We start from the raw sequence: 24,866 nt of genomic DNA, 5'->3' as shown, positions 1-24,866 counted from the left end.
AATAAGACATCAGGAATATTTAGTATTGTAAAAATCCTCCATATTCATCTTGGACTCTGTACCCAAATACCTACAATTCCACCAAAAAAAGACATACCAGCTCCTCTCATCAGTACACCTTTCATCCCACTCTTCTCATTCCATTCTCATCCCCTGTAGTCACCTTACTAATTCCTATATACCTTTCAAACATGTTTTGAAAAGTCATCTTTCCCAGAAAAATGTATGGGCACCCCATCTAATTCATATTCCCTTCTCTACACCCCCAGAGCACTCTGAATGCTTTATCCCAGACCTTTTCATCCTGACTGTAACTGATGGTTTTGAAATACAGATTTCCTGAAGGAGTTAGAGAATATAAATGCTTGAACCCAGCAGAGTATCTGGTATGCAGGGGTCACTCAGTGCATTTGCTGAATGAATAAATGAGAGAAAGAGTCTTTTCGTTCCTGGAATTAACTTGCAAAAGGCAAGGCAAGGAAGCTAAAAACTAGAAACAATAGTTTAATATGTTCTCTACCCATAGTAGGACAAATAGTAGTGACATTTGAATCTTAATTGGTAAAACAAAGAGGGGTAATAAGTCAGAGATGTCATCAATCAAGGAGAATCAAGATCATACCTTTTTTTGTTTTTTTTAGAACATTTACTGTGGACTACAAAAACAACTTATAATGCAGGGTGGCCGGATGGCTCAGTTGGTTAGAGCGCGAGCTCTGAGCTACAGGGTTGCTGGTTCAATTCCCACATGGGCCAATGAACTGCGCCCTCCACAACTAGATTGAAGACAACGAACTGCTGCTAAGCTTCCAGAGGGGCGGCCGGATGGCTAAGTTGGGTAGAGTGACAGCTCTCAACAACAAGGTTGCCAGTTCAATTCCTGCATGGGATGGTGGGCTGCGCCCCCTGCAGCTAAAGACTGAAAACAGTGACTGGACTTGGAGCTGAGCTGCACCCTCCACAACTGGATTGAAGGAAAATGACTTGGAGTTGACAGGCCCTGGAAAAACACACTGTTCCCTAATATTCCCCAATAAATTAAAAAACAACAACAAAAAAAAAAAACTTATAATGCTGCTCTTTTGGTGTTAACACACTATAATTTGCTATAGAATCCAGTTAAATATACCCTTTATGTATAATTTTGCAAAATCACCATGCCAATATTGACACACATCAAAATTCGCAAAAAAGATCCCATTTTTATTTCAGATGGCATTATTCTAATATTTTCTCATTTGCCTTTCTAATGAATGGGTAAACAACTTCAAATTATTTGCAGAGCCACAGTGAAAGTAAAATAAAGTACTTTGTAACTTCAATATAAATTGCCAAACTTAATCTAAAAACATTCACACACCAGTTTACCTGAACATGACACTGATTTAGGACTTTTGAAAAACATACAACTTACTTGCATTTGTAAGTGCTAATGAAAAGGGAGGATTTTTAATGCAGTGCTTACCTGGTTTCCCCCAAGTCCATGGCACGTATACAAAATTAATGGCTTCCCTCCTTGATTATTTTCTCCAACATCCAGACATAAAGGCTGACCAAAGCTTTTAATCTAAAGGAAAAATTTTCAAATTACAAACTTTTTAAAAAATAAATCTATGTGGTTTATATATTTCTTCAATCAATTTCAAGAAATAGTGTAAATAATAATAAAGTAAAATCTCAAAAGCAATAAACCAGAAAGTATTTCAGCAATTTCCCCTGAACCACATAAATGCTGGTGGCAAGGAGTATACCAAGTAAAAAGGAACAGGAAAATACTCACATATCCAGATATAACAGGATTAAGGTCTGGCACATATACTTCTGGATAAATATTGTTCAGATACCATGTAAAATTTTTACATTGAAGGCGGTGCTTTATTTCAAATCTTTTTGAAAGATCACCAAATGATTTCTGGAGAAAGATGAGAAGGAAAGGGAAGCCTTAATCAAAACAGCACTGATAAAATACTTCAAATGATACTATTTGTACTTATCTTTAGGCATTAAAAAATTTTTTCCTCAGGGAAATGCAAGGTGAAATTTAACCGCGTTCACCATTCATCAGGCAACAAGTATACCTACCTGCTCATTTCTGGCTTCAAAGAGAGTCAGGTACCACTGTGGTGCTGACCTAGTGTTATTTTATCCTTCCTTTGTGCCACAAACCTGCCCCATGGGACAAAGTTCTCTAGCAAAATGGTATGGGCAAAGAAGTGGTAGTTGGGAGCATTCAAAATTGGTCCCAATTTTATACCCCAAAATGATCTGTAAAATGAGGTGTGAGAAAGCAGGTATAGAGAAACAGTGCCAACACATAATGGAATTTATATCTCTTCTCTAGTCAAGACTGCAAAAAACCAACACAGTTGGGAATAATTTTTTCTAGTCTTAGGGGTGTTGCTTACTCTAATGGTATCTTAACTATAACAATGTATTGGTAGAAAAAGGCAAGTTTTTAATGAATTGCATTTTATTTTCCTTTATTTTAAGGGACTAAGCAAACCATTTTTTTAAAAAGCATTATTAAACTGGAAAAGTGTTTAGTCTGTAGGCAAAATGTTAAAGACAAATTATATTTGGTACGTAAATATATGAAAAGATACATACTCAAGCTTGTTAGTTCAACTGCAGAAAATATTTTCTCTGCGAACTTCAGTCTCAAACCCACCATTCAGCAAAAAATATGCAACCCTAACGGACTTCTGGTTACCTTAAGCATTTTACAATGTAGGTCTATTTGCCCTAGGGTAAAAATGGGGTTTGTTGGCTGACTTGCCCCCTGCGGTTGACAAGAGAGCATAAGCTGTATTTAGAGATCACTTGCCTGCTTAGCCCAGTACCCTTGGGCAGTACACAATCTGCCTAATTTGTCTTGGTGGCCTTGGGCAAAAAAGATAACCTAACCCAGTTGTGCTTTGACTTTGCATCCTACTGACATGTTACATGGAGACCAAAGAAAGGTGAAAAGAGGTAACCAGATCGTTATGCCAGTCAACATATTGATGTCCTTTAAATCCAATATATGCCCCCTCCCCACAAATCAGCACTGTTTCTTATAAAAAAGAGTTGGGTGCCATACACTGAAGCATGTTCTTAAAACTGTCGAGTTTATTTACCACATCTAATATTAAAACTATAGGAACTCAATTCTCATGTATTAAGCATCACGATTCTGCAGAGCTTTTATCTATGACAGGTCAGTAACAACAACAGTACCATACATTTGTTAGCACTCATTTCCTTATTTCACAGCTGTTCTGGGAGACAGGCACGTATCTGCTCTCTCTCGAGACAGCAAAAGAAAGAGACTTGATTGAGCACACGTTTCATGTCCAGTCAACATCTCAACCACCTTACGAAGCGCCATCCCTAACTGACAGTCTCAAAGGGGCTTTGCCAAAGTAGCCCTTCCAAGTGAGTAGTAGAGCCAGAACTAGGAAAAGAAAGAAAGAAGGAAGGGAAGGATAAAGGGAGGGGTGGGGGAGGAAAGGGAAGGGAAAAAGGAAGGAAGGAAAGAAAAGCCTTGATACTCCTGGCTCAGTTTCCTGCTACATTCTGACATTTCATCTATCTCCAGTTCAAAAAGCTACTTAGCACCATTATTTAGGTATTAAACACATCACGTAAGACCAGTTAAAAATGGTTTCACTTAAAATTATTTTTTTTGAGAAAAATATTGAACCAAAGCAGTTACAAAAATTAAATGTCTTGCATATTAAAAAAGGACAAGTAGAATGCCTAAATTTTTTAAAAGTTTAGTCAATTTTCTTAAAAAAAAAAAAGCTGGCATCAATAAGGTATGTATTTTATGAGTTAGAAAACTCAGTTTCAAACCAGCTTCATACTTGAGTTGACTCAAATAAGTAAAAGAACTTGTGAACTTGGCATGGGTTTTTACTGTAATTGAATTACTTAGCTCTAACTTACTTGTTTAACAATTTTTGCTGCATCTGTGTTTCTCCTATAAAATATTTCCTTATAGTCATCCATCCAGACTTCTGCAAGGCGAACCTGGTTGCGAGCAATCACCTGAGTGCCTTTTGGAAAGGTATGAGGGCTTTTGCTGCGAAAAACATGTCCAACAACAGAGCAAGGCATAATCTCCAACTGCCCACCACATTGCCACACCTGATAATTAATGATATTTGTTTAAATTTACAGTATTTTAAAAAAATCAAAGTGTTGCTTTTAAGTTCACCTTTAAGATATTAATAAGAGCAAACTATAGAAAAGAGGTTTATCACAACTTCACAAATACTCTCTGTTCCCTGCCAGCTCAACTTAAGTTCTTAAATATAAAAAATAATTTTATTAAATGGTATAAACACTAAAGTCAACAAAAGTATATGTTCAGAAATTTAATAAAATAGTGATTTCAGATCTTTCATAAAAATGAATCCCCAAATTTCGTTTTGCAAATAATTATGCAAGCCCTCTAATATACACTGAAAACCAAAGGCTGTTCTGCATTTGACTTCCATTTTGTTACACAACTTACATGATTATTCCACTTGAACAGTCTCTTTCCCGTGGCATGAACTAGCAGTCTTGGAGTAAGTGGACCCACACTCCATTTACCCCTTTCTTATTCAATATTTTAGTCAAGAAAACAATTCCAGGTAGTCATTAATGCCAAAGTAAAATCTATTACATTTGTAAAGTAGTTGATCGTCATAAAAAAGAAAAAAGAAAAAAACTCATACCTAGTCAAAAAAACTTAGTAGCATTAACTCTAAATAAAATGGCAAATCATTAAATCAATGCCTACTCACTTAAATAGCTTGACAATCAGTTCTGCCATAAATAATCACTAAGCAAAAAATCTAAAATTAAGTCATGTATAATACTATATGCTAGTACTAGGGCAAGTGATCATATTCTCTCTCTCTTCTTCTTTTTTAAACAAATGAGAAAACTCAGTGATATGTCCAATTTAACAAACTGTGCTTGAGGTCTAACATGTGCTAGGGGTTGGGAATACTGAAATGAATAAAATAAGACCCCTGCCCTTAAGCAGTTCAAACTTGGCTAAGATCGTCACTGCCATTATGTGTTGGAGCCAGGGCCAAAAACTTAAATCTTCTAACTCCTACTTCAGTTATTTTTCTACTGCATTCCAGCCTAAGGGATGAAAAAGTGAATGACAAAGTCATTGCAGAAAATGAATGCATAAAGTCAAATAAGTAAATGTGGAGACCATCCAAACCCTTTATTTCGTTTCTCATATAAACTTTTAATATGTATAGGGGACCAAAAAAACCCTCTTTTAATCCAAAGAGTTAAGTTCAATATCCTTTAAAATTGTACATAAATGTTTTTCCATTCTGACTCCCTTGACAATGAACTTATTTCCTGAAGCACTAGATTTAATTATATTTATCTTGGCTGGAATTCAGTAGCTACAAGTGCATTAATTGGTGTTATTGCCTGGACACAGGCGTTTAACTGATTCCTCATTACATTGGCAGCAATAAACAAATATATTAAGTTACATTTTAAAAGGAAATGTCCTTATTCTAAAATTTCTAGCAATTAAATTTTAGGAAGCACAAAAATTAAAGATTGCACACATCCCGGTACTCTGTATCAGCCAATTAGAACAAAAATGTATTTCATTGTTTAATATGTATGCTATATTTATGAACTTACTCTGAAAGACATTTCTATATTTTCACCTCCCCAGATTTCCATTTCTTCATCGTAAGTTCCAATATATTCAAAATATTCTTTTGATATGGAAAAAAGGCCTCCTGCAAAAGTGGGTGTCCTGAAAAATAATCCATTGTCAAACTTTTGTTAGAAAACCCAAATAAGAAAACACATATTTAAAAAGCAACTCAATCAAATTCACAAACATTAAAGAGAGATCACAATTTCAAAGCTTTTATAGAGATTAATAAAAACTAAAAATGCTATCTTCAAAGTCAAGTTGTGGGGCGAGTTCTTTAAGCATCCTTTTCCCACAAAGCCAAATTATTAAGTGTCTTCTAACCAAGCTTAAAGATTCTTAAGTAATGATTATGAAGACATAAGAGCTCACCTACTTCTACTTCTTACTCAGTAACATCCTGTGTAAGTAGATAAATAAATGAGATCTGTATTCCCTACATATAGAATGTTTGTGTTCTTTCTTTTGTTCGGGTGAATTACCTTGGAGGCAATTACCGGAAAAAGCAAAGCCTGCACACATATTCAAATAATTGTACTACGTATAAGACTTTGAGAGCAATCATCTTACTTAATTGGGTAGGTTTCATCTTTCCTTCTTTGCCTCTCATGATCAGGAAGTGATTCCCAGCCAAACGAAAGGCTCCAGTCAAAATTTCCACGGTTATGGTTACTTCCGTAAGGAGAAGGTTTGTTGAATTCAAATGTGTTCATGTCTATAGATGCAATATCTGGACTCACAACGGCAGTGTAGTTCTCAGCTATTCTGGCCAACAAAGGTTCTAACCAACCATAGAAACACTCACCTGGAAGGAACACAATTTTTATTAAGTCCATGAAAACACTGAGGGTTTCTTCCATTTGTTTCTTGGAAGTGGATTTACAGAGAAATGAGAAGAACAGTCATCTGTATTTTGAACATTTATATAGGGGAGATTTCTTAAAGGTTTCTTGTGATGAGATAAGGGTAGGATGAAGAATGTAAAGCAAGATTCAGCATTGTCAGGAAAATTTCCCTATAGATGATGATCTTTTTTTTTTTTTTTTTTTTTTTTTTTTTTTTCCTTAGAAGGGAAGCAAAATGATACTGGTGTATTTAAGTTTTAGACGATGTGTTTCTCTTTATGGGCCATGAATCAAAGATGACTTTTTGTTGATCCATCCCACCAAGCCCCCAAAGTGTTCTGATTTACTTAAACTCGTCTACCAGAGTAAGTGTAGTAATCAAAGTCTTCACTTCTCTGACTGGATCTTTAGAGAAAATAAGGAGTCAGAATATTCTGGAATGGAGAAGGACCATTCAAACCTGACCCAGTCATACTGGCAAGTGGGACAAAGGAATGCCACAAAAGTTCTGGGCTCTGGTCACAGGCCAAGCTGTCTCACGTAACACACAGACTTCCGGAGATTCCAGTGTGTGTAGTCCTACTCAGGGCTCCCCACCAAGAGGAGTTTGGCAGTCATGGCGCAGGAGGAACATCAAATACATTCGCTTAAAGGGAAAGAATGCCCAGTCCGGTAGTACTGTAATTTTGGACCAAGAGAGGGAATACTGGAAAACAGATCACTTCCTTTTAAAATCACTTCTCTTGGATTACCTTCAGCTCTCTCTTCAGTTTTTAAGTGCCTGACATTAACAGAATACTAGATGTGTTAGCTCTAAAAAGATTCTGACAAATCCAAAAGCCCTTCTGTAACAATTAAGGTATGCTGGTAACCATTTGCTGGGTCATATGTAACCAAGGGTTGGCCAATTCAAATTAAACACTCATACAAGAAGTAAAATTCACTAAACTTAGAGCTAAAGGGACTAAGTGTCATTTTAGTAATACCTAACGTGTGTATTAAACATTGACTCTAAAAATACCTTCCAAATACTTCATTTGAAATCATTGGCATTGAAAAATAACATTAAAATACAAGAGGAAAAAACTCAGCAGCAACAAAAACTGACAGTGTTCATGGGAGAGATACCAGAAAAAGTTAGGAGGGGGAACCCCTAACTTGGCACAAGAAGGAGTGTGCGAATCTTTGAGAAAAAAGAACTGAAATACACAACTTACAAGTGTCAGTACGGGGACAAAGTTTAATGATAGGGTTGATCACATTTAAACAAACAAAACTTTCACTCATTTAAAAATGTTTTTCTTTTTGACAGAACAAGCATCTGAAAAAAATCTCAGGCCCGGATAACTCACTGGGAAAGCTGGTCTCTGAAAGACATTAAAGCCGAGGAGCCTTAATCATAAAGTAGGTAAGAAATCTGCATAAGTGAAAGGGAAGTTCCTAGCAGAACTGTAATCTGCTTGGCCTATAATCACCGGCTGAAAATGATGTTAAAGAAAATGCAATTAGGCATTCAGAAAAGGCTTCCTTACCTTTTAAATCAGGGGGTAGGGGAAGGAAAATGTTACAACTATATCTATACATGTATACTTACAGTGAGCATCTAAAAATGTGAGCGTTTCAGCTGTTGCTACTGTTGCTCCTAGCAACCGTGCAGTGATCAGACCTTTTCTCTCTCTTTGTCTGACTATTTTTACTATAGAAAATTGTTTTATATATTCCTCTAGTTTATCATGTAGGTACTCTGTAAGAAAAAAAATCAGGATTAACTCAAGTTTATTTTCATATATGACATATAAAAGCTAAAAATGAAACCACAGGGCAATAATACCTTCGTATTCATAATCTCAGCAGTTACACACATTCTTCCATTAAGATCATAATTATATCTTTAACTCATTATTGAAAAAAAAACTACATGTGCAAATATTAACTTCTGAAATATTGCAACATATAATATCATAACACATATCTAGCCTGTACATGCCATATCAATAAATGTGACTGATTTGGAGGGAAATGAGAGATTTCAAATGGAGTGGACCCCAGGAGTTAAGATTCATTTAGAGGTCTGAGAAACTTAACTAAGGGAGTAAAAGAAACTAAATTTGGCCAAAAAGATACTTGATGATTTTTAAAATTGATATTTAATTTGGAAATTTAAAGAAAAATGCTGAGTATCAAAAGGATTCTCTGTTACTTAGGCAGTGGTCAAAATAATTTGAGACCAAAATGTTGAGGAAAAAGCAAGTAAGAAAGTCCAGGGCTATAGCAGTTTGGGTATATTTCTACAAAGACTCAGCAGAAAATTTTCGAAAGCTTTGGAGTCTCCTGACACAGAATTTTTTCCAATAAAAATATGAAAGAAGAAAGGAGCATATAAATCAGGAATGAAGCTAAAAACAGGCAAATTTTTAGTAATAGATGTATAATTTAAGATATTCAATATTCCATTTTGGATGAGATACATTATAAGCAAGAGTTAAGACAGTAAGTAAAAGGAAACACATTAATCAAGTCAGTCAAATGTTGTTCATATTTTTAAACAGTATCTTAAGCCTGCTTTTTCACCATTAAATTTTTTACTTCTTATTGAGTATATAATGCAGTTCCTCTAGTGGGCTTCTTGGACCCATAGCACAGCCTTCCCAAGTAAGATTTGGGAAAATGTTTGCCAGATTTCAGAAGCAAATGCAGATGGTTTTATCTGTGAATATATGTCTTTACAATTCTCCAGTGGTACACATGAGAGACTTGCTTATTCAAAACCTAAATATTCACATAGGAAGTGACAGTCCAGGAAAAACAAATCTAAACATTGTTGTCTCAGAGTAATAGGTTAACTTTTTCAAACATCTTCTATGTACCTCCGAATTAATTATCTGAAAGACAAGCAGGATTGTAATTTGTCTTAAAAATATAATTATGGATATTTCTCCTTTAATCATAGACTTATAAAATAGAAACTTATGAAATAAAAACATTTCAGAGGTCTTAATGGGGATTTTTTTTTTAATGGAGTCACTAGATCCCTTCAATAAATTGTTCCATTGTTTGAATTTAAGAAATTGTTTCCTTTACCCATACCTGAACTTCCTATAAATTCTTATCTGCCTCCTAAATTTAGTCCCCATCCACACCCCAATTTTTGTAAGGTTGAGAGCACAAAGCTATAAAATCAGACCTGGTGGGTTCAACTTATAGCACCATTATTTTTAGCTGTGTGACTTTGGGAAAGTTATTTCACCTTTTTGTAACTCAGTTTATCTATAAGATGGGGATGATAGGCTTTACCCTCACAGGGAATTGTTGGAAGGATAAAATGAGAGATTACTGCACAAAGGAAGCATTTAACACAGGGCCAAGCACAAGGCCTGTGCTCTGAAAATGTTGATTACCTTTTGTTTTGGAATTTAACTATCTCTTTCTTACTTGATTATCCACATATTTATGCTGCTTTTCCCTAAGCCAGTTGAAATCAGGGACTATGGTTTTTTACTTCATAAGTTACTCACAGCAACTAAGGACGCATTTTCCACTGTGGGTATTTACTAAACAGCTTTTTACCTGACTCAATAAGACACCTTACACTAGTATGCAAAGATACCCTTCACCAAGAAAGCTGTTCCAAATCGATTGTTAATAGCTATAAAGAACTATACAAATATTCATACCCTTTGATCAAGCAGTCCTACTTCTAACTTATCAAATTTTTAACTCAAAAGAAGGAAAATAACATAAGCACAAGGACATTCATTGCAGTGCAATGTATAGTAACAATATGAGGTGAATAAAGGAGAATGGTTAAGTAAAATACATCTAGTCCATAATTATCATTAAAAATTAAGTTTTGAAGGTAAAAGAAATGGGGTATTCATGTTTCGTGAAAATGTCAGATCTCAAAACTGGATTTCTGACACGGATATATAAATTAGGTAAACATTCTATATTTATTAAGGCAGTAATTAAAAAAGTAAAAGATTAAAATGATTGAAACAGAAAGATTATGAATTGATATTTTTCATTCTGATTTCCTTTAATTCTATTAATTTTGTGCAATTAAAAAATAGAAGTTTCTTAACTGCAGGCTTACTAGAAGTAATGGTTTATTTTATAGTAGATGTTGCTTTAAATTTGATGAAAGAGTATTAACTCTATTTTACAGTGGTGTAAAAAGTTCATTAGTGCTAGAGCTGGATTTTGACCTTCAGGAATCTGGCTCCAAACTTGGTCTCATTCAGGAATAAATTTTGTAATCACTGAAAATATCTGTTTGGTATTTAAAATGCTTGTAATGTTTGAAAATTTAGCAAATTAGAGTATTTGTCAGATTAGCCTTGTAATTGCAAGGTAAAATGTGTAATTTACTAACTGACTATGGACTTATAATTTTAAGTAGCAATTAATTAAAGAATTCGGCTAACTTTGTAAACATTATTGGAAAATTTAAAAGAGCCAAATTAAAATAAGATGTGGTGACTTATTAGTGATTTTGAATGCCTCATTTATATTATTAATTAATTGTATATCATTTACATTAACTAACCTAATCTTCAAAACAACCCTAGGAATCATGTACTATTTATGTATTTCCTCAATTCCAAGCTGCACAATTGGATACAACTTATAATTAATGGCATCTCAGTTTAATTGGCGTGACGGTTTTATATTCTAGTGGTATATAAACTAATGACATATCATATAATAAATTTGATGAAATATGGCATTTTTCCCATTGTACAGATAAAGAAACTGAAGTATAGGGGGTTAAATAACTTGCCCAAGTTACATAGCTGGTTAGAACCAGAGCTGGGATTTAAACCAAGGCAGCCTGACTCAAGGCTCAAGTCTGTGCTCTTAACCACTATGCCTTAAAACGAAAGTCATACATTGAAGACTACAATGTTATGAATAACAGTGTTTCATACATTTCTAAGATGTAAAATATTTGAACATAGACACTCTTGGAATCTACTGCTATCCACTATATATACCATCCAAGCTCTGAGATGGCATACAGAGAATACAACATAACCAAATAGACTTTGGATAACACCACAGGGATTTACCTGGGAAACAATCTAATTTGCATGCACTTTCTTACCATCTACACTAGCATCGTCCACCAAAATGATTTCCTTCAGCAGTATGGCAGGTGAAGAATAGAGCACACTGTGGACAGTTCTAAGCAGTGTGGACCACGCTTCATTATGAAAAACTATTATGACACTGGTGGTAGGCAGAGGAGGACAGCGCTTAAATTTTTGTTCAATACATCTAGAGAAAGTCAAAGTAGAAGAACAATTAAGAATTTTATTGCTTTATGTCATGGCTATACCATTACTAAAACTATTAATATTTATTTAACTTTTATCAATATAGAAATGTTAGTGAAGTTTTTTACTATGTAAGATGATCTTAACACTATGTAACTATAAGTAAACCAAAACAAAATTTTTTACGAGCAGACCACTCACCCAGAGATCATGTTCACTAATATGGATTACATGTCAAGGATTAAAATATGCTATTGTAAACTTTCTCAACAATATAATTTTAAATACAAATAACATTTGAAATAAGGAAAATAACCTACAAGTGAGACAAATGCCTGTAAAAATGGCAAATACTTGCAATTGCTCAAATAAAAACCAAGTTTTTCTCCTTCCTTGTAGAAATCATGTTTTTCTTATTTTGTACAATTTTTAAAACTACAGTTTTATTAAGTGAATATTCATCTTTGTACAGATTATCTTAAATCAGATATTTTACTAAGTATGTAACATTTTCCAAGTTTATTTAACTAATTTACTTAGTCTATATTCAAACCAAAAGGGAAAATACAGCTTACTATATATAACCTATTTTCTTACAATGTTCATCATTCAGCAAAACTTAAGTTCCTACCATATACCATATGCCATGCTGTGTTACAGATTTTGCTCCAATAATTCAAGCTATTGTTTAATTGAGATCTAGCATTTTAAATATTTCTTTTTAAAAAAATGTATTTTGAAATTACAAGTCCTATATCCCTATTAAAAGTCCCGTGTTCCTGTTGCTACATGAAACACTAATAGGCACAAAGAGACAGTGAGTAGTTTTTGACTGATTAGCGGTACTACCCATCAGTTATAAACATTAGTTATAAATTGATCCTGAATTCATTTTTATATGAAGTGTTGGGGTGTGGGTGGACCTGTATAGCCTCCAGCCTTTGAGACTGGAGCTGATCACAGTCCCTTGGCCTACTGAGTCGAGGTGAGAATCAAATTAAATAACACGTAGGAGAGGGTTTCAAAACATTGTAAAATCAAACAGAGTGACCTGGAACATAAAACATGTGTGGTTTATGGTAAAGATAAATAAACAAAATAACTGTATCTTTAAGTTCACTTAAAAACCATAAATAGTTGTACAATTTTAGACAACAAAATTCTCCCATACTGTCTAAAGGCACTATAAGTATAGTGCTGTTCTAACACAGATAAGGAAGCGAATCATTCACTCATGGAGGTAAGAGCCCAGAACACTTCAGTTACTCTGCCAGGGCCAACGGAAAACCAGAGCCTCCAGTCTGGTACTAGAGACCTGGGGCTGCCAATCTTACAAACTCTCCTAATTACTCTTATAGCGGACCTCAATACAAATTTGTTTTAGATTCTTTTATGAGAGGAGGTCTTTAGGGTGGAATACCTATTTGTAATGGTGAAAAAGAAATTAGATTGGGAATAAAGTATTGAGAGGGTGTCAACACAACTGAGTAGAAAAAGGAGAAGAAGGTTCTGAGTAAAAGTGATTTTGCTTTCTAGTGCCTTCATGATTTCAAAGTGTAATATACATGTGTAGTCAAAGCCAAATAATTACATTCATCCTCACTATTAGATGAAAGCAAATTATTTATTTTAAATTGAATTTTGGATGAACTACCAATTAAAAATAATGTCCAAACACAGACTACCTATTCATATGTGCTCTTAACTCATAATTACACAGAAACAAATGTCTAAATATAAGCTTGAATTTTTAAGACAGAAAGTTTTATAAACCAACATAAACTATAAGTAAAAATTATGAAAAACTCCATATTATAATATGTTGTTTTTCACAATAACAACAAAAAAGCCTCCTTATGATTTGCTGTCTTGTAAACATTCTGGGGAGCGAGTTTGAGGATTTAAAAGAAAATTTCTTTCCCTACATTTATTTGCCATGTGACTAACTAGTATAATATTAATCAAGAATCACAAAAAGATTTTTTAAGATTTAAACTATCAAACTTCACAAATATTCACTCCCGTAAAATACTATTTTAATCTTGCTAGTCATTCCTTTGGTTTAAGGTAGGGTTTATTTGTTTGATTGATAACCACTATTATCAAGTATACGTGTCATGTTATGTCATTAATGCAAGTGGTAATAAAATTTCACACCATGATTTCATAACCCCCCCTTTTTTCAATAATAATTTTATTTATTTATTTATTTTTTTTTTAAGGAGGGCGCAGCTCATGGTGGCCCATGTAGGGATCGAACCGGCATCCTTGGTGCTATTAGCACCACACTGTAACCAACTGAGCTAACCAGCCACCCCATACCCCTCTTTATTTTTAAACAATTAGCATGTCAAACTTGTGTTTTAAAAACTGTTTCACATGTATTTAAAGCAGTGAAATTAAAATAACTTGCCAAAGTCACTGCATATTCCCAATCAAACCATTTGAAAAATTTGGAATGTAGAAGTGTGCTTAAATTAATCAGTCACATGACCATTTAGCTTTGGGAGAAACTGGATCTCTATTTCTAATGAGCATGGAAAAGATTAACAATTCTTCAGAAAATGTTTTCCTTCTGATATAGGCTACACTTAAAAGAAAGGATTTAAAAATTAAAAACATAATAAAAAAAATATTAAATCTTCACCAACTATTCACAGTTCTAGGTATCCATGCCTATACGAAAAAGGGTCCTTTATGTGCTTAGTTGTTTTTTGCTTAATGAATATTAACATTACTGAATAATAATGCAGCTTCTCAATGTTATATTGGGGGTGGGGGGAAGCTTATCTTCAGCTGACATTGATTGTCATGTCAAAGAATAAAAGTCTTGATTTGTGATGTGGATTGCTTTCCAGTGAAGACCTCTTCCCAAATCAGTAAAGTGCAATACTGTATTTTAACCTACTAATAGAAAAGAGCTGTACCACCTTATTAACAGCTAGAATATTTTATAGACATTCATTTGTTTCTTCACACATTCATTTTAAAATCGATGAGCAATTTAACCCTAAATCACACAGATTAGTACAGAAAAACAGAAATCTAATCTATACAACTTTAATACTGAGGGACTCACAGTTGGAGCAGGTATTTATGACCAGATCATAAATCTAGAAAAATATGAGTGAAATAACAGAACAAAATCTACAAAAGTCCTTTTCTTCAGGTTAATTTCTAAATGTAATTATAATCAGAAAGCAAAATATGTAGTCATTGTTTCCTTCCAGTTTGTCCACCTTGCACTTTCAGCAAAGCTACAGTACTGGAAATTCATTTTAGCTATTTCAATTCAAACAGAGCATTTGAACACTACCTCAATGCTAACAAAATGGTTAACTGAGGACAGACAGACAGCATAGTAGAATCTGGGGGAAATCTTAATCAGAATACTGTACACTAGAAATAAACATGTGAATAAACTGACAATAAAAAGCAACGTTGGCCTGTCAGAAGCTAAAGGGAGAGAACATATTCAACAAAACTCTATAGAAGGCATCATAGTTGAATTAGTAATTATAACAATCTTGTCCCTTAAAAGAAAGGTTACAAAACACAGGGCTTTCTGAAATATAATTATAGCACAGAAAGTAACCACAAAGTCTGTGACTTAATTCATAAAATATCGTTATCTAACAGCTTTAAAATCTAGGAGCTTTTTTTCTTTTTAACATTTCTAGTCTATAGTAATACAAAGAGGAATGGAAACAACTCCTCCACCTCCCACATTTCCCATAAAAACTGCCCCATATTTCCTCCTTAATACATGAGAAGACTAAAGCATGTCAGAATAGTGGAATTTCCTCGTGGTTCTTTAAAGGTCAGATCTAGAATTCAGTTTCTAATTTCTAAGATAAAAGCTTTTCACATCAACAATGCCTCACTAAGATTATATTTGGATATCTCGCCTCAAAAATCATAAGCAAAAAAATAATTAAAATGGATTTGAAAAATGGTATTTGCTGATATTTTGCCTCAGAGTGCTAAAGAACAAGCAGCTTCCTTAGGTAACAGCCCGCCCCTGCAAACCCTGATGATAAACAGTAGACAATGAATATTCTTCAACATACTCGGGAGGTCGAGTGTCTGGTCCAAGATCTCGGTGTAAAGAAATCCTGTCACTTGCAAAAGCATTAAAACAGTGTTTTGCTTCTCCAAGTTCTTTTTCCTTTTGCTCTTCAATACTTAAATTGGTTGTCTTGAATGCTTTACCAGAAGCACCAGGTGCATTAGAATCCTGAGGTGGGCGGTCAAGAACGGGTTTCAATTCTGCTGCTGTGTAATATCCTTGCAAACAGGGTTTCTCACCAGCATCAATGCTTTGTCTGACAGGTGCTCCTATTTGCATTTTTGGCATTGCATCTTTAATATTGTTTACTGCTTCCAACATTAAATCAAACACCTTGTTTTTGTTTTTCATGTTCCTTTCCATCCTTGATTCCTCTTTGGAATATTGAACACTTACTTCTCGTTGCATTAAAATCAAAAATATTACAAAGAAAAAAATTACTGCACCAAGCTTCCAGAACTTTTTATGGTAATGTCTTTTAAGATGTAATTTTACTAGTCGCTTTAGGTGAGCCATTCTGACATTAAACGTTTGTCACTTGACAAATAACAGTTATAGTTTCCTCTTTTACTTATATTTTTTATCATAGATTTGCTGGCAAGAAGATTTCGTTAAATGGTAATATACCTATAAACAGAAATGATAGATATCATTAGTAGCTATTCATTCCTTTTGGCATGGTTCAATTCATTCATTCAACCAACAACTGAACATGAGCTACAAAAAGCATATTCTTATAGTTAACAAGAATACAAATATATCTTACCTTCAAGAAAATCACACTTTTGGAAGGACACAATTTCTATAATTAACTACAATCTATTTGGGCTATAAAATATTAGGGCTTTCTCTCCAATAAACAAGACATTGTAAACTCTGGCTAATAGTCATTACATAACATGCATACATTATTTTTATAAATATATTTTGAGTACAAAATACAGGTATCTTAACTTAATAATCAAGGAGCAAAGGACTACATTAAACTGATTACAAAGAAAGGGGGAATCCATAAGAAAGCAAAGGGATATGGACAGGTACCATCAGCTATACATCGAAAATATTGCCTTTTATTTTATGAAGTCTGCCCACAACCTATGAACCTTTATTCTAACTAAACAAATTAAGATTAAAAAGCAGCATCACCAACAAATAAGCTGGCATTCTACCAGATTTGCTCACCTGACAGAACTTGTGAATTCTGACAGAACTAATAAAGACCAGAAAATTAAGAGCACTGATGTATTTCTATAAAATAGCCATTAAAAATAAACCACACAAATGCAAAATCTAACAGCAAAAAGAAAATGACATTGTTACTTGTACTGTCTCCAAAGAGCAACAGAGATTTTTGAGTTATTAAAGCAGTATTTGGTCTGATAAAATACTGCTTGCAGTTGACCCCAAGGATAGAGCAGCATGTTTACTAAAACCTAATATAGGCCACCAGGAGCACCAAAAAAGGAAAGAAAAAAAGATGACACTGATGACAGCTTGAATCGCAGTGAAGGTTAATTTTCTGCATAATGCTTAAAAAAAATAACGTGGATGGGTTTTAGTGCACAATTATATACCATGCACCATTATAATCATTCAAGTAATTTGCAAGGGTAAAGGGGAAGGCCTGTCCTCCCTAAATCCTAAACATATTTTAAGGAAACTGTCATTATAAAAGTGAAAACTAACATGGACACATTATTCAGCTTCTCTTCCAAAGTTATCACTAAATTTGAAATAAGGAAACCAAGTTCCATGGTGGAACCTCTGGCCTTTAGCAAGATTTAAGCTGAATAAACAAAATGGGAGAACTTAAATACTTAATTCTATATACCATTTCTAATTGGACTGCTCTATATTTTTTTCGGTATGGGATAGACACTTTGGCTCCAAAAGATACCTTAATTATGATGTATATTGCCCATAAAAATGAGATTCCAATATTTCTGAGCTTTGGTTGCTTTAAGAACCTCATATAAGAATCAAAATGACCCCTTAAGCTTTTTACATTATTTGAAGACATAATATAAGAAATTTGAAAAACACACAACTATTGTGTTATTTCTTATGTTTCAACTGTTTTGCTAAGCTGTGGCTGCAAAATTAAAATACCTCTTACCTTCAAGGAGCAAGGGCTAGCATGAAATATGGCATGTCAACAGGCAACCACAGAGCAGTGTAGTATGTGCTATGATGGGAGACTATGAAAGCAAAATGGAGGATAAGGAGAAATGATAGGGAAAATTTCCCAGAGATGACACCGCTGGGCAGAATCTTGAAAGATACTCATAAGCAAATTTTAGGCGGGTGGACAAGAGAGAGGAAAGAGAAGGAATGACAGATGTAAAGGTATAAAAGCAAGAAAAGCTGTGGTCAATCCTGAGTAAAGCAGAAGAGGGAGGCACAGGTACGAAACGGCAGGACCTGAGGCTGGGAGGTCTCAAATTTACAAAGTGAATTTGGAATCTACCAATTTTTGTCCTGAATAGATTCAACTAAAAGAATTGGACGATTTTAAGGAAGGGTCATAATCATATTTGTTTTAAAAAAAAAAAATCACAGGTTCCTCAGCACCCGTGAAAGTGATGCACACAAAAAAATGAAGAGAGCAGGAAGGATGGAGGACTGATTCAAGAGTCAAGGAAGTGGCATCAAACAGGACTTGGTGAGAGAAAGGGAAGAATGGAGGGTGGATGGGTAAAGTGACAACATTAACAAAGTCAGGGAATATAGGAAGAAGGATAGACTTGGGGTGGGGATTAGGGAGATAATTTGTTCAACTCTGCACACGAGAAATTGGACATGCTGGTAGGACTTCCAAGGTGAGTTTGCTTAAGCACAAAAGATATGTGGGACTGAAAATCAGGGAGAAGTTCTGTGCTAGATATGAAAATGTGAGAGTCAGCCTCAGGGCACAGAAGAGTTCACCTATAGTATATAAAGTAGAGGTCAGAAAAATAGCTACATTTAAGAGGTGGTGGGGAGGGTAACTGGAAAGAAAGACCAGGGGAAATAAGAAAACCAAACAATGGAGAATCAAGTGAAAATAGATTGGCAAATAAAGTATCCATGTCAAGTGGTCTTAGATTTTACAATCTGTATCTTATCTTTGAGAGAATTGTTTGACAGTTGGTTGATCTTTAAAAGTAAACTTCACTAGACCTGGTCCAACAAGCTTTAGTGCAAAATCAGAAATAAACCTTGGTGGGGGAATCCAACAGACTAGTTGTAGTCATGCCCCCAAGATTCAAGGGCTTAGTATCCAGGTGCTTGTAGACTAACCAGGGCAATGACCTGATTATTCCAGGGAGACAAGGAGGAGCAAAATGTTGGGGTTTCACAGGACAATGGACCCCAACCTATGAAATACAACCTGATCACCTTTCCCTAACCACAGCTTCACAATAGGTAAATAGGAATAAATCAACCTATGTTCACCCTCCTTTCTGTTCCTGGGAGAACCACTAAAAATTCCTGTCCCTAGTGATGTCTTAGTGATCCTAGATTTCTTCAGTAGCCAGAGGTAGGCTAGATTAGAAATTTGAGGAGGAATGAGATCGTCTCTTTAGGATGTTTTAACACAATACAGAACAAGAAATAGTCCAGAGAAATCACAGAGAAGGAGACAATAGAACTAGATACTTCCACAGTAGTGATAGTTTCCCCAAAACATTTTATGTCAGGAATCATATTTGTGGCTATGGTGGAGAATTAGAAAGAAGGAGAGAATGAATGAGGCAGTTGGAAGAGAGCTCTTTTCAGAATGAATTATAAACTATAAGAGTTCATCACTAGGGCAATAATCCCTTACTGTGTGTGTCTCTCTCTGTGTATGTGTGTGTCTGTGTGTGTGTGTGTGTGTGTGTGTGTTTATCTAAGGGAGTCACTCAGTTAGTAGGTTTTAGTTTAGGATGTCTCCAATGGGGGAGTTAAGGAAAGCTCGTGAAGGACATGCATAGTGTCTCCCTTATTCAGGGTTGTTTTACCGGCATTTACGCAATAATAGTGGGCACCCAGTAAATGTCTGTAGACTGAAAAAGAGAAGGAGGACCAAGATTTCATTTACTATTATAAGAAACAAAAACAATAGTTGACTTTTGTTAAATATTAATTAGGTCACCGATACTTTAACATTTACTACGTAAATCCTCATTCAGTCTTCCAAGAATCTTGCAAAGCGTTTTATTCTCATTTCACTGACAGTCCAATAGAATAAGTGGCTTGGCCAAGGTCATTCAGTTTAAGTGGAAGGGCAGCATTTCCCCAACTGGGTTCAAACTCAGGTCTGATGTAAAATCCTGATCTTTTAACTAAAGTTATTTGAAATAAGGCATTCAAGAGTCAAAAACTGGTAACCTAAATATAAGAGATAAGGGGGTGACCCAGGGGGAAAAATCTAAGTAGCCTCATATTACTTCAGGTAAGGTTTTCAGGGCAAACAAGTTTAAACAAAAACTGCTTTCAGAGCATGTTTTTGGAAATAAAGATTGAAGATGAGATTGAGATCATGACAATGGAAGATTAAAAGACTGACACCTTTTAGTGGCAGAGTCTAGGAAAGTAGGAACATGATGCTTTGCTCTTTTCAGATTATTTCTGAAGAGAATAGCCTTCTTTTATTGACTGCTGATCAGTTCAAGATTCCAACATAGCTTCCCCAGGGTGTTTTGGGTTTTTTTTTATGACTTTTCTGTCCTTTGCTGCTCATGTGCAACAATAAGCTCTCATTAATGAAAATTACACTCAACTTTAAGTATCTCCATCAATGGTCCTTAACTCTGGATACACATTAGTGGAAAGGTCTTCAAAAATGCAGTGCCTTAGGCTTCACCTCTAGAGAGTTTGATTTAATTGTTCTAGTGGCAGGGCCTAAGCCCTGCTTTTGTTATTTTAGGCTCTCCAGATAATTCTAAAAAATAGCCAGGGTTAAGAATCACTGGTCTAGGTCACAAAGCTTTGGGCAAATCAAAACTACCACCAGATAAAGAAAGGGCTGTATCCATCCCAAAGCAACCATATTATTAATTCATAATCCTCCAAAAACAGGTTTTTCAAAATAGATTTTTGATATAAATTGAACAACAGCTATTTTGATATGAGAGAGAAGAAATCCAAAGCAAGAATGACCCAAAGTTTCCTGAAAAGGGTCAGGAATTCATGCTGATATAAATGAGGCATTGAAGTTTTATTGCAAATTATGATGCTGTCAAATCATTTTTAAAATATTTTGTTCCTATCATAAAGACAGAAATATTGAAACTCTGACCAATAAAACAAATAAATAATGCAAAAGGCACGCGATAAATTCATGAGCAAAACAAAACCCGGATGATTAATTCTTATTCCTGGGAATAATGCCATCCATGTTCCTAGACCACGATACCTGCCAAATTTGAAGACCTATGTGAAAACAGCCAATGAAAAAAAGCAAATTTCTCCTAGAATCAACTTCCAACGGGACTCAAAAGTTTGAGAATTGAAAAAAAAAAAAACAAAGCAAAACAGCAAACTGAGCATATAATAAGCTATATTCGTACATTAGAAATGATTAGCAGATGAAGGGTATGTTCTTCTCATATTATAAAACCTTTAAACACACCTACCCATAATGGTCATTTTCTAATGATGAAAGATCAGATTCACAGAAGAAGAGAGGAGGATACAATAAAATACGTAAGCTGGAAAAAATTTTAAATAACATTCACAGGTTTTCTAGTTTCTAAATCCTTATAAATTTCTAAAAATTAAAATTCAGTGGCCTTCTGGCCTTAAAACATATTCATCTATGTCCTAGTATATATGTAGATATTACAAAAAGGCTTTAAGAATAAATAAATAAAAATCTACAAAATGATACTTTGAAAGGCTAAAACAATATGCACGATTCTAACAATCTATGAGACTGGGTTAAAATCAATGGATTATTCTCAGTGGTAAAAATATGCTTTCATCTCAACAGAAAAAAAACTGAAATCTCACAAACTGAAATAACCTAACTACAAAGCTGTAGCTTCCAGTTATCGAGACTACAGCTTCTCAAACTTCAATGTGACAATACCTCTACTGGGGATGTCGTTTAAATGGGAAAATATCAAGATAAGGTAAGATCTACCTTTATAGTCACGGTTGTCCCTCCAAGGGGAAATTGCAAGAACTGTTAGTTTAATTTAAAAATTCCAACTGAAGCAATCTTCTAAAGCAGTGAAAAGCAGAACACTTCATAACTGCATGTGAAAGTGGCATTTAATAAAATAAGAGGATAGTGTGGTTCTTTCCATTTCTTGTTTCTGTATTTGTGACGATAAAACTTTACAGCTCCAGGGACTGAAGGTCTGGTTCCAGCTGACTTTAATTGGCACAAAGCCTAATTGGTGTAAAAAACGTGCTTGATGCTGAGTGAAAGCATGCTGTAAAGAGTTAAGGGTGATCACAGAAAGCCAAGAATTACAAAATTACATCCCCAAACTCTAGCATAAGTTGTAGATTTTAAAAAGTATGCTATTGTGAATGAATACTGATTGGATCTTTGCCACACATCATCACCTGGATTTATGAACTGAATTACAAAACAAGACAACGCCAACAAAAAACTTTCTCTGACAGTAAACCCTTATGAGCTTGGGCAGAAATTTTATTCAGTGCCTCTCATCTGCTGGTGAAAATGTTAGGGAATGGAGGAGTGGCAGGAGGTGATGTCTGCTTGCATTTATTGGTAGAATCAAATTTCATGGTGAATTGCTACTGCAGTTTATTAGTTCTGGTTATGTTTCGGTCCATGAACGGTCACATCCTTGCCAGCAATTGTTCTGAGCAGGAAGTGACTTGCGGACGTATGACAACAAACACTGATGCAAAGCAAACTGCATTGAGTCAGCCACACAGCCATCTCATAGGAGACAGCAGCAAACGTACCTCAAAGATCCCAGCTCAAGACAAGTAAAGTTGTTCTAGGTGGCTGGAAAATGCCACCAGCTAACAACTAATTGCATGTAATTGTCATAAAGTAGGATGACTTTTGTCAGAAAGTAGGATGACTTTCTGAATAAAGGTTATCTGCAGGTTGTGAGAAAAAAGCGTAGTGACAGAGTTTGACCTCCAGCAATTGTGAGGCACAGGGTTTTACAACAGAGGGTATGGTCAGACATCCAAGTTCTCTGCTACACCTAGTCAGATAAACATCTCCATTAACATTATCTCTGAAGGTGAAAGGTTATAGACAGGTTCTTGATTTGTGGACCAGCCAACTCTATCTTTACAGTTTGGAGCAGACAAGTAATTATGGAGCTACACTACCCGTGGCGGGGCGGTGAGAACTCTCTCCTGCCACATCTGCACCTATGAATGAATTTCACATAACACATAAAAATATATATGTTGATTATTTATGGCATACTAGAGTAGAGGAATTCTGAGGAGTGATTCGAGCGGTTCCACAGATTATCCACTTAACTGATATTTCCCCCGTGCAGAATCACTGCATTTTAAAAGATTTGTCCATTTAACTAGTTACCTTGTAAGCACAGTTGATGGTTTTCGGATTTACAAAGACAAAGAAATTACATAGTGATTTGAAAAAGGAAAGTTTAACCTATTATTAATAAAGGACTGGAGTAATGGGATTGGCTAGTGAGAGTTAAAGAAAATTCTAAAGTACACAGGATATAAGGGGCAACCTCTACTCCTAAGCCTGAGATGAGGGCCCAAAAAAGAGCCTTTCCCTCATCAGGGCTGAGATCCAGAGATCTCCACAGAGAGGGCATAGCACTGACTGCCCGACGGTGGAAAACCCACAGAGGTACCTCACTGGTGAGACTTGCCAGAAACCTGCTCTCTGGAGTCCCAGGAGGAGTCATTCATAGGGAGGTGTGAAGTCCCGGAAATTGCTAGGCAGGTGCTGAGGAAAACTGGCTACTGATGGAGCCTGGAGTTGAGAAGCTGCCCTCTGCAGGAGTCTAGTGCACCTGCATGTGCATCCAAACCAATATAGCTCCAGGCTGGTGCCTGGTATAAAACTGGGCAGCCAGTTCCCTAGGCACCCAGTCTTGTGAGATCCCTAATGTGCACATGTGTGGGGCTAAAGAGAGACTGTGGGAGGAGTGACCTGGGCAGGGGAACAGGTCCATGTTGTCTGTGGTTCCAGGGTACATCACTGCTGCCCTGGTCAAGCTTTGGAGAAAGTGCAGGGGCAGGGGGATGCCAGCTCTACAGAAAGCTGTGCTATGCAGTGACTAGCACTGTGAAAACCGTCTGGGGAAGCCGAGCAGTAGAGAAGAAGTGTGCCAGCAAGAGCCTGGCCAGTGAGCCACTCTGAAACCAGGAAGAGAAACTGCTTTCCATCTTCACCTAAGAGGTCAAAGGCGTCGTTTGAAGGAGAGGAGGCAATACAACAAGAGTTGTTATTATAATAAAGGAGTCCGAGTCACTTGCTCACACAACTTGCACTTCACAGATCTGCCTAAGCTCTGTCCCATACATACAATTTCCACTTGATGACAGACTGCTGCTATGCATGGCCGACCTTAGTGCTAGGTAGGTCAAGTGTAATGTATACTTTACATTACAGTAAAGTAAGACCGGGTCTTATATTAATTTTTGCTTCAAAAGACGCATTAGAGCTGATGGTCCGGCTAGGTCTTATTTTCAGGGAAACAAGGTAGCTCCGAGTAGCATATTAAAATGTAGTATATGTTGCCTCCAAAATCCAAAAAGGTTTATTGAGCAAAGTGACCAATGAATGCCCATAAATGTTTGACCAGAGTGCCACTGAATTTTCGTTAGGTGAAATTTTTACCCTGTGGTTCTCATATGCTTGACTAAGACATCTAATGTACTTGCTTCTCTCTGTGCCTCAGATACATGCAACATAATAATATCATCAGATACAAGCAACATAATAATATCATCAAGGCAGTGGACCAGTGTTTTATGGAAGATTAAGATTTCTAAGACAGGAGAACTGACCTGGCCCTGAGGCAAGACTGTGAAGATATAGTGTCGGCAGTGCTAGATAA

The 24,866-nt window shown here is 35.6% G+C and overlaps 1 protein-coding gene across 5 annotated transcripts in view; it reads right to left on the bottom strand.

The window, feature by feature from the left end:
* The window catches only part of GALNT3 (polypeptide N-acetylgalactosaminyltransferase 3), a 91,121-nt gene that overhangs the window by 5,760 nt on the left and 60,495 nt on the right, over positions 1–24,866 (bottom strand). For all 5 annotated transcript variants that reach the window (XM_033112927.1, XM_033112924.1, XM_033112925.1 and 2 more), the window contains 8 exons: positions 15,860–16,485; positions 11,618–11,790; positions 8,108–8,257; positions 6,239–6,473; positions 5,650–5,767; positions 3,928–4,128; positions 1,781–1,912; positions 1,466–1,567 (listed from right to left, as the gene is read on the bottom strand). In XM_033112927.1, coding sequence (XP_032968818.1) covers positions 1,466–1,567; positions 1,781–1,912; positions 3,928–4,128; positions 5,650–5,767; positions 6,239–6,473; positions 8,108–8,257; positions 11,618–11,790; positions 15,860–16,374 — 1,626 coding nt within the window. In that variant the 5' untranslated portion in view covers positions 16,375–16,485. The remainder of the gene's footprint in view (positions 1–1,465; positions 1,568–1,780; positions 1,913–3,927; positions 4,129–5,649; positions 5,768–6,238; positions 6,474–8,107; positions 8,258–11,617; positions 11,791–15,859; positions 16,486–24,866) is intronic.

Source organism: Rhinolophus ferrumequinum, chromosome 8 (assembly GCF_004115265.2).
Source record: "Rhinolophus ferrumequinum isolate MPI-CBG mRhiFer1 chromosome 8, mRhiFer1_v1.p, whole genome shotgun sequence".
NCBI classification, from domain to species: Eukaryota; Metazoa; Chordata; class Mammalia; order Chiroptera; family Rhinolophidae; genus Rhinolophus; species Rhinolophus ferrumequinum.
The sequence above is the reverse complement of the archived record's forward strand: the minus strand, read 5'-3'. Positions and strand labels throughout refer to the sequence as shown.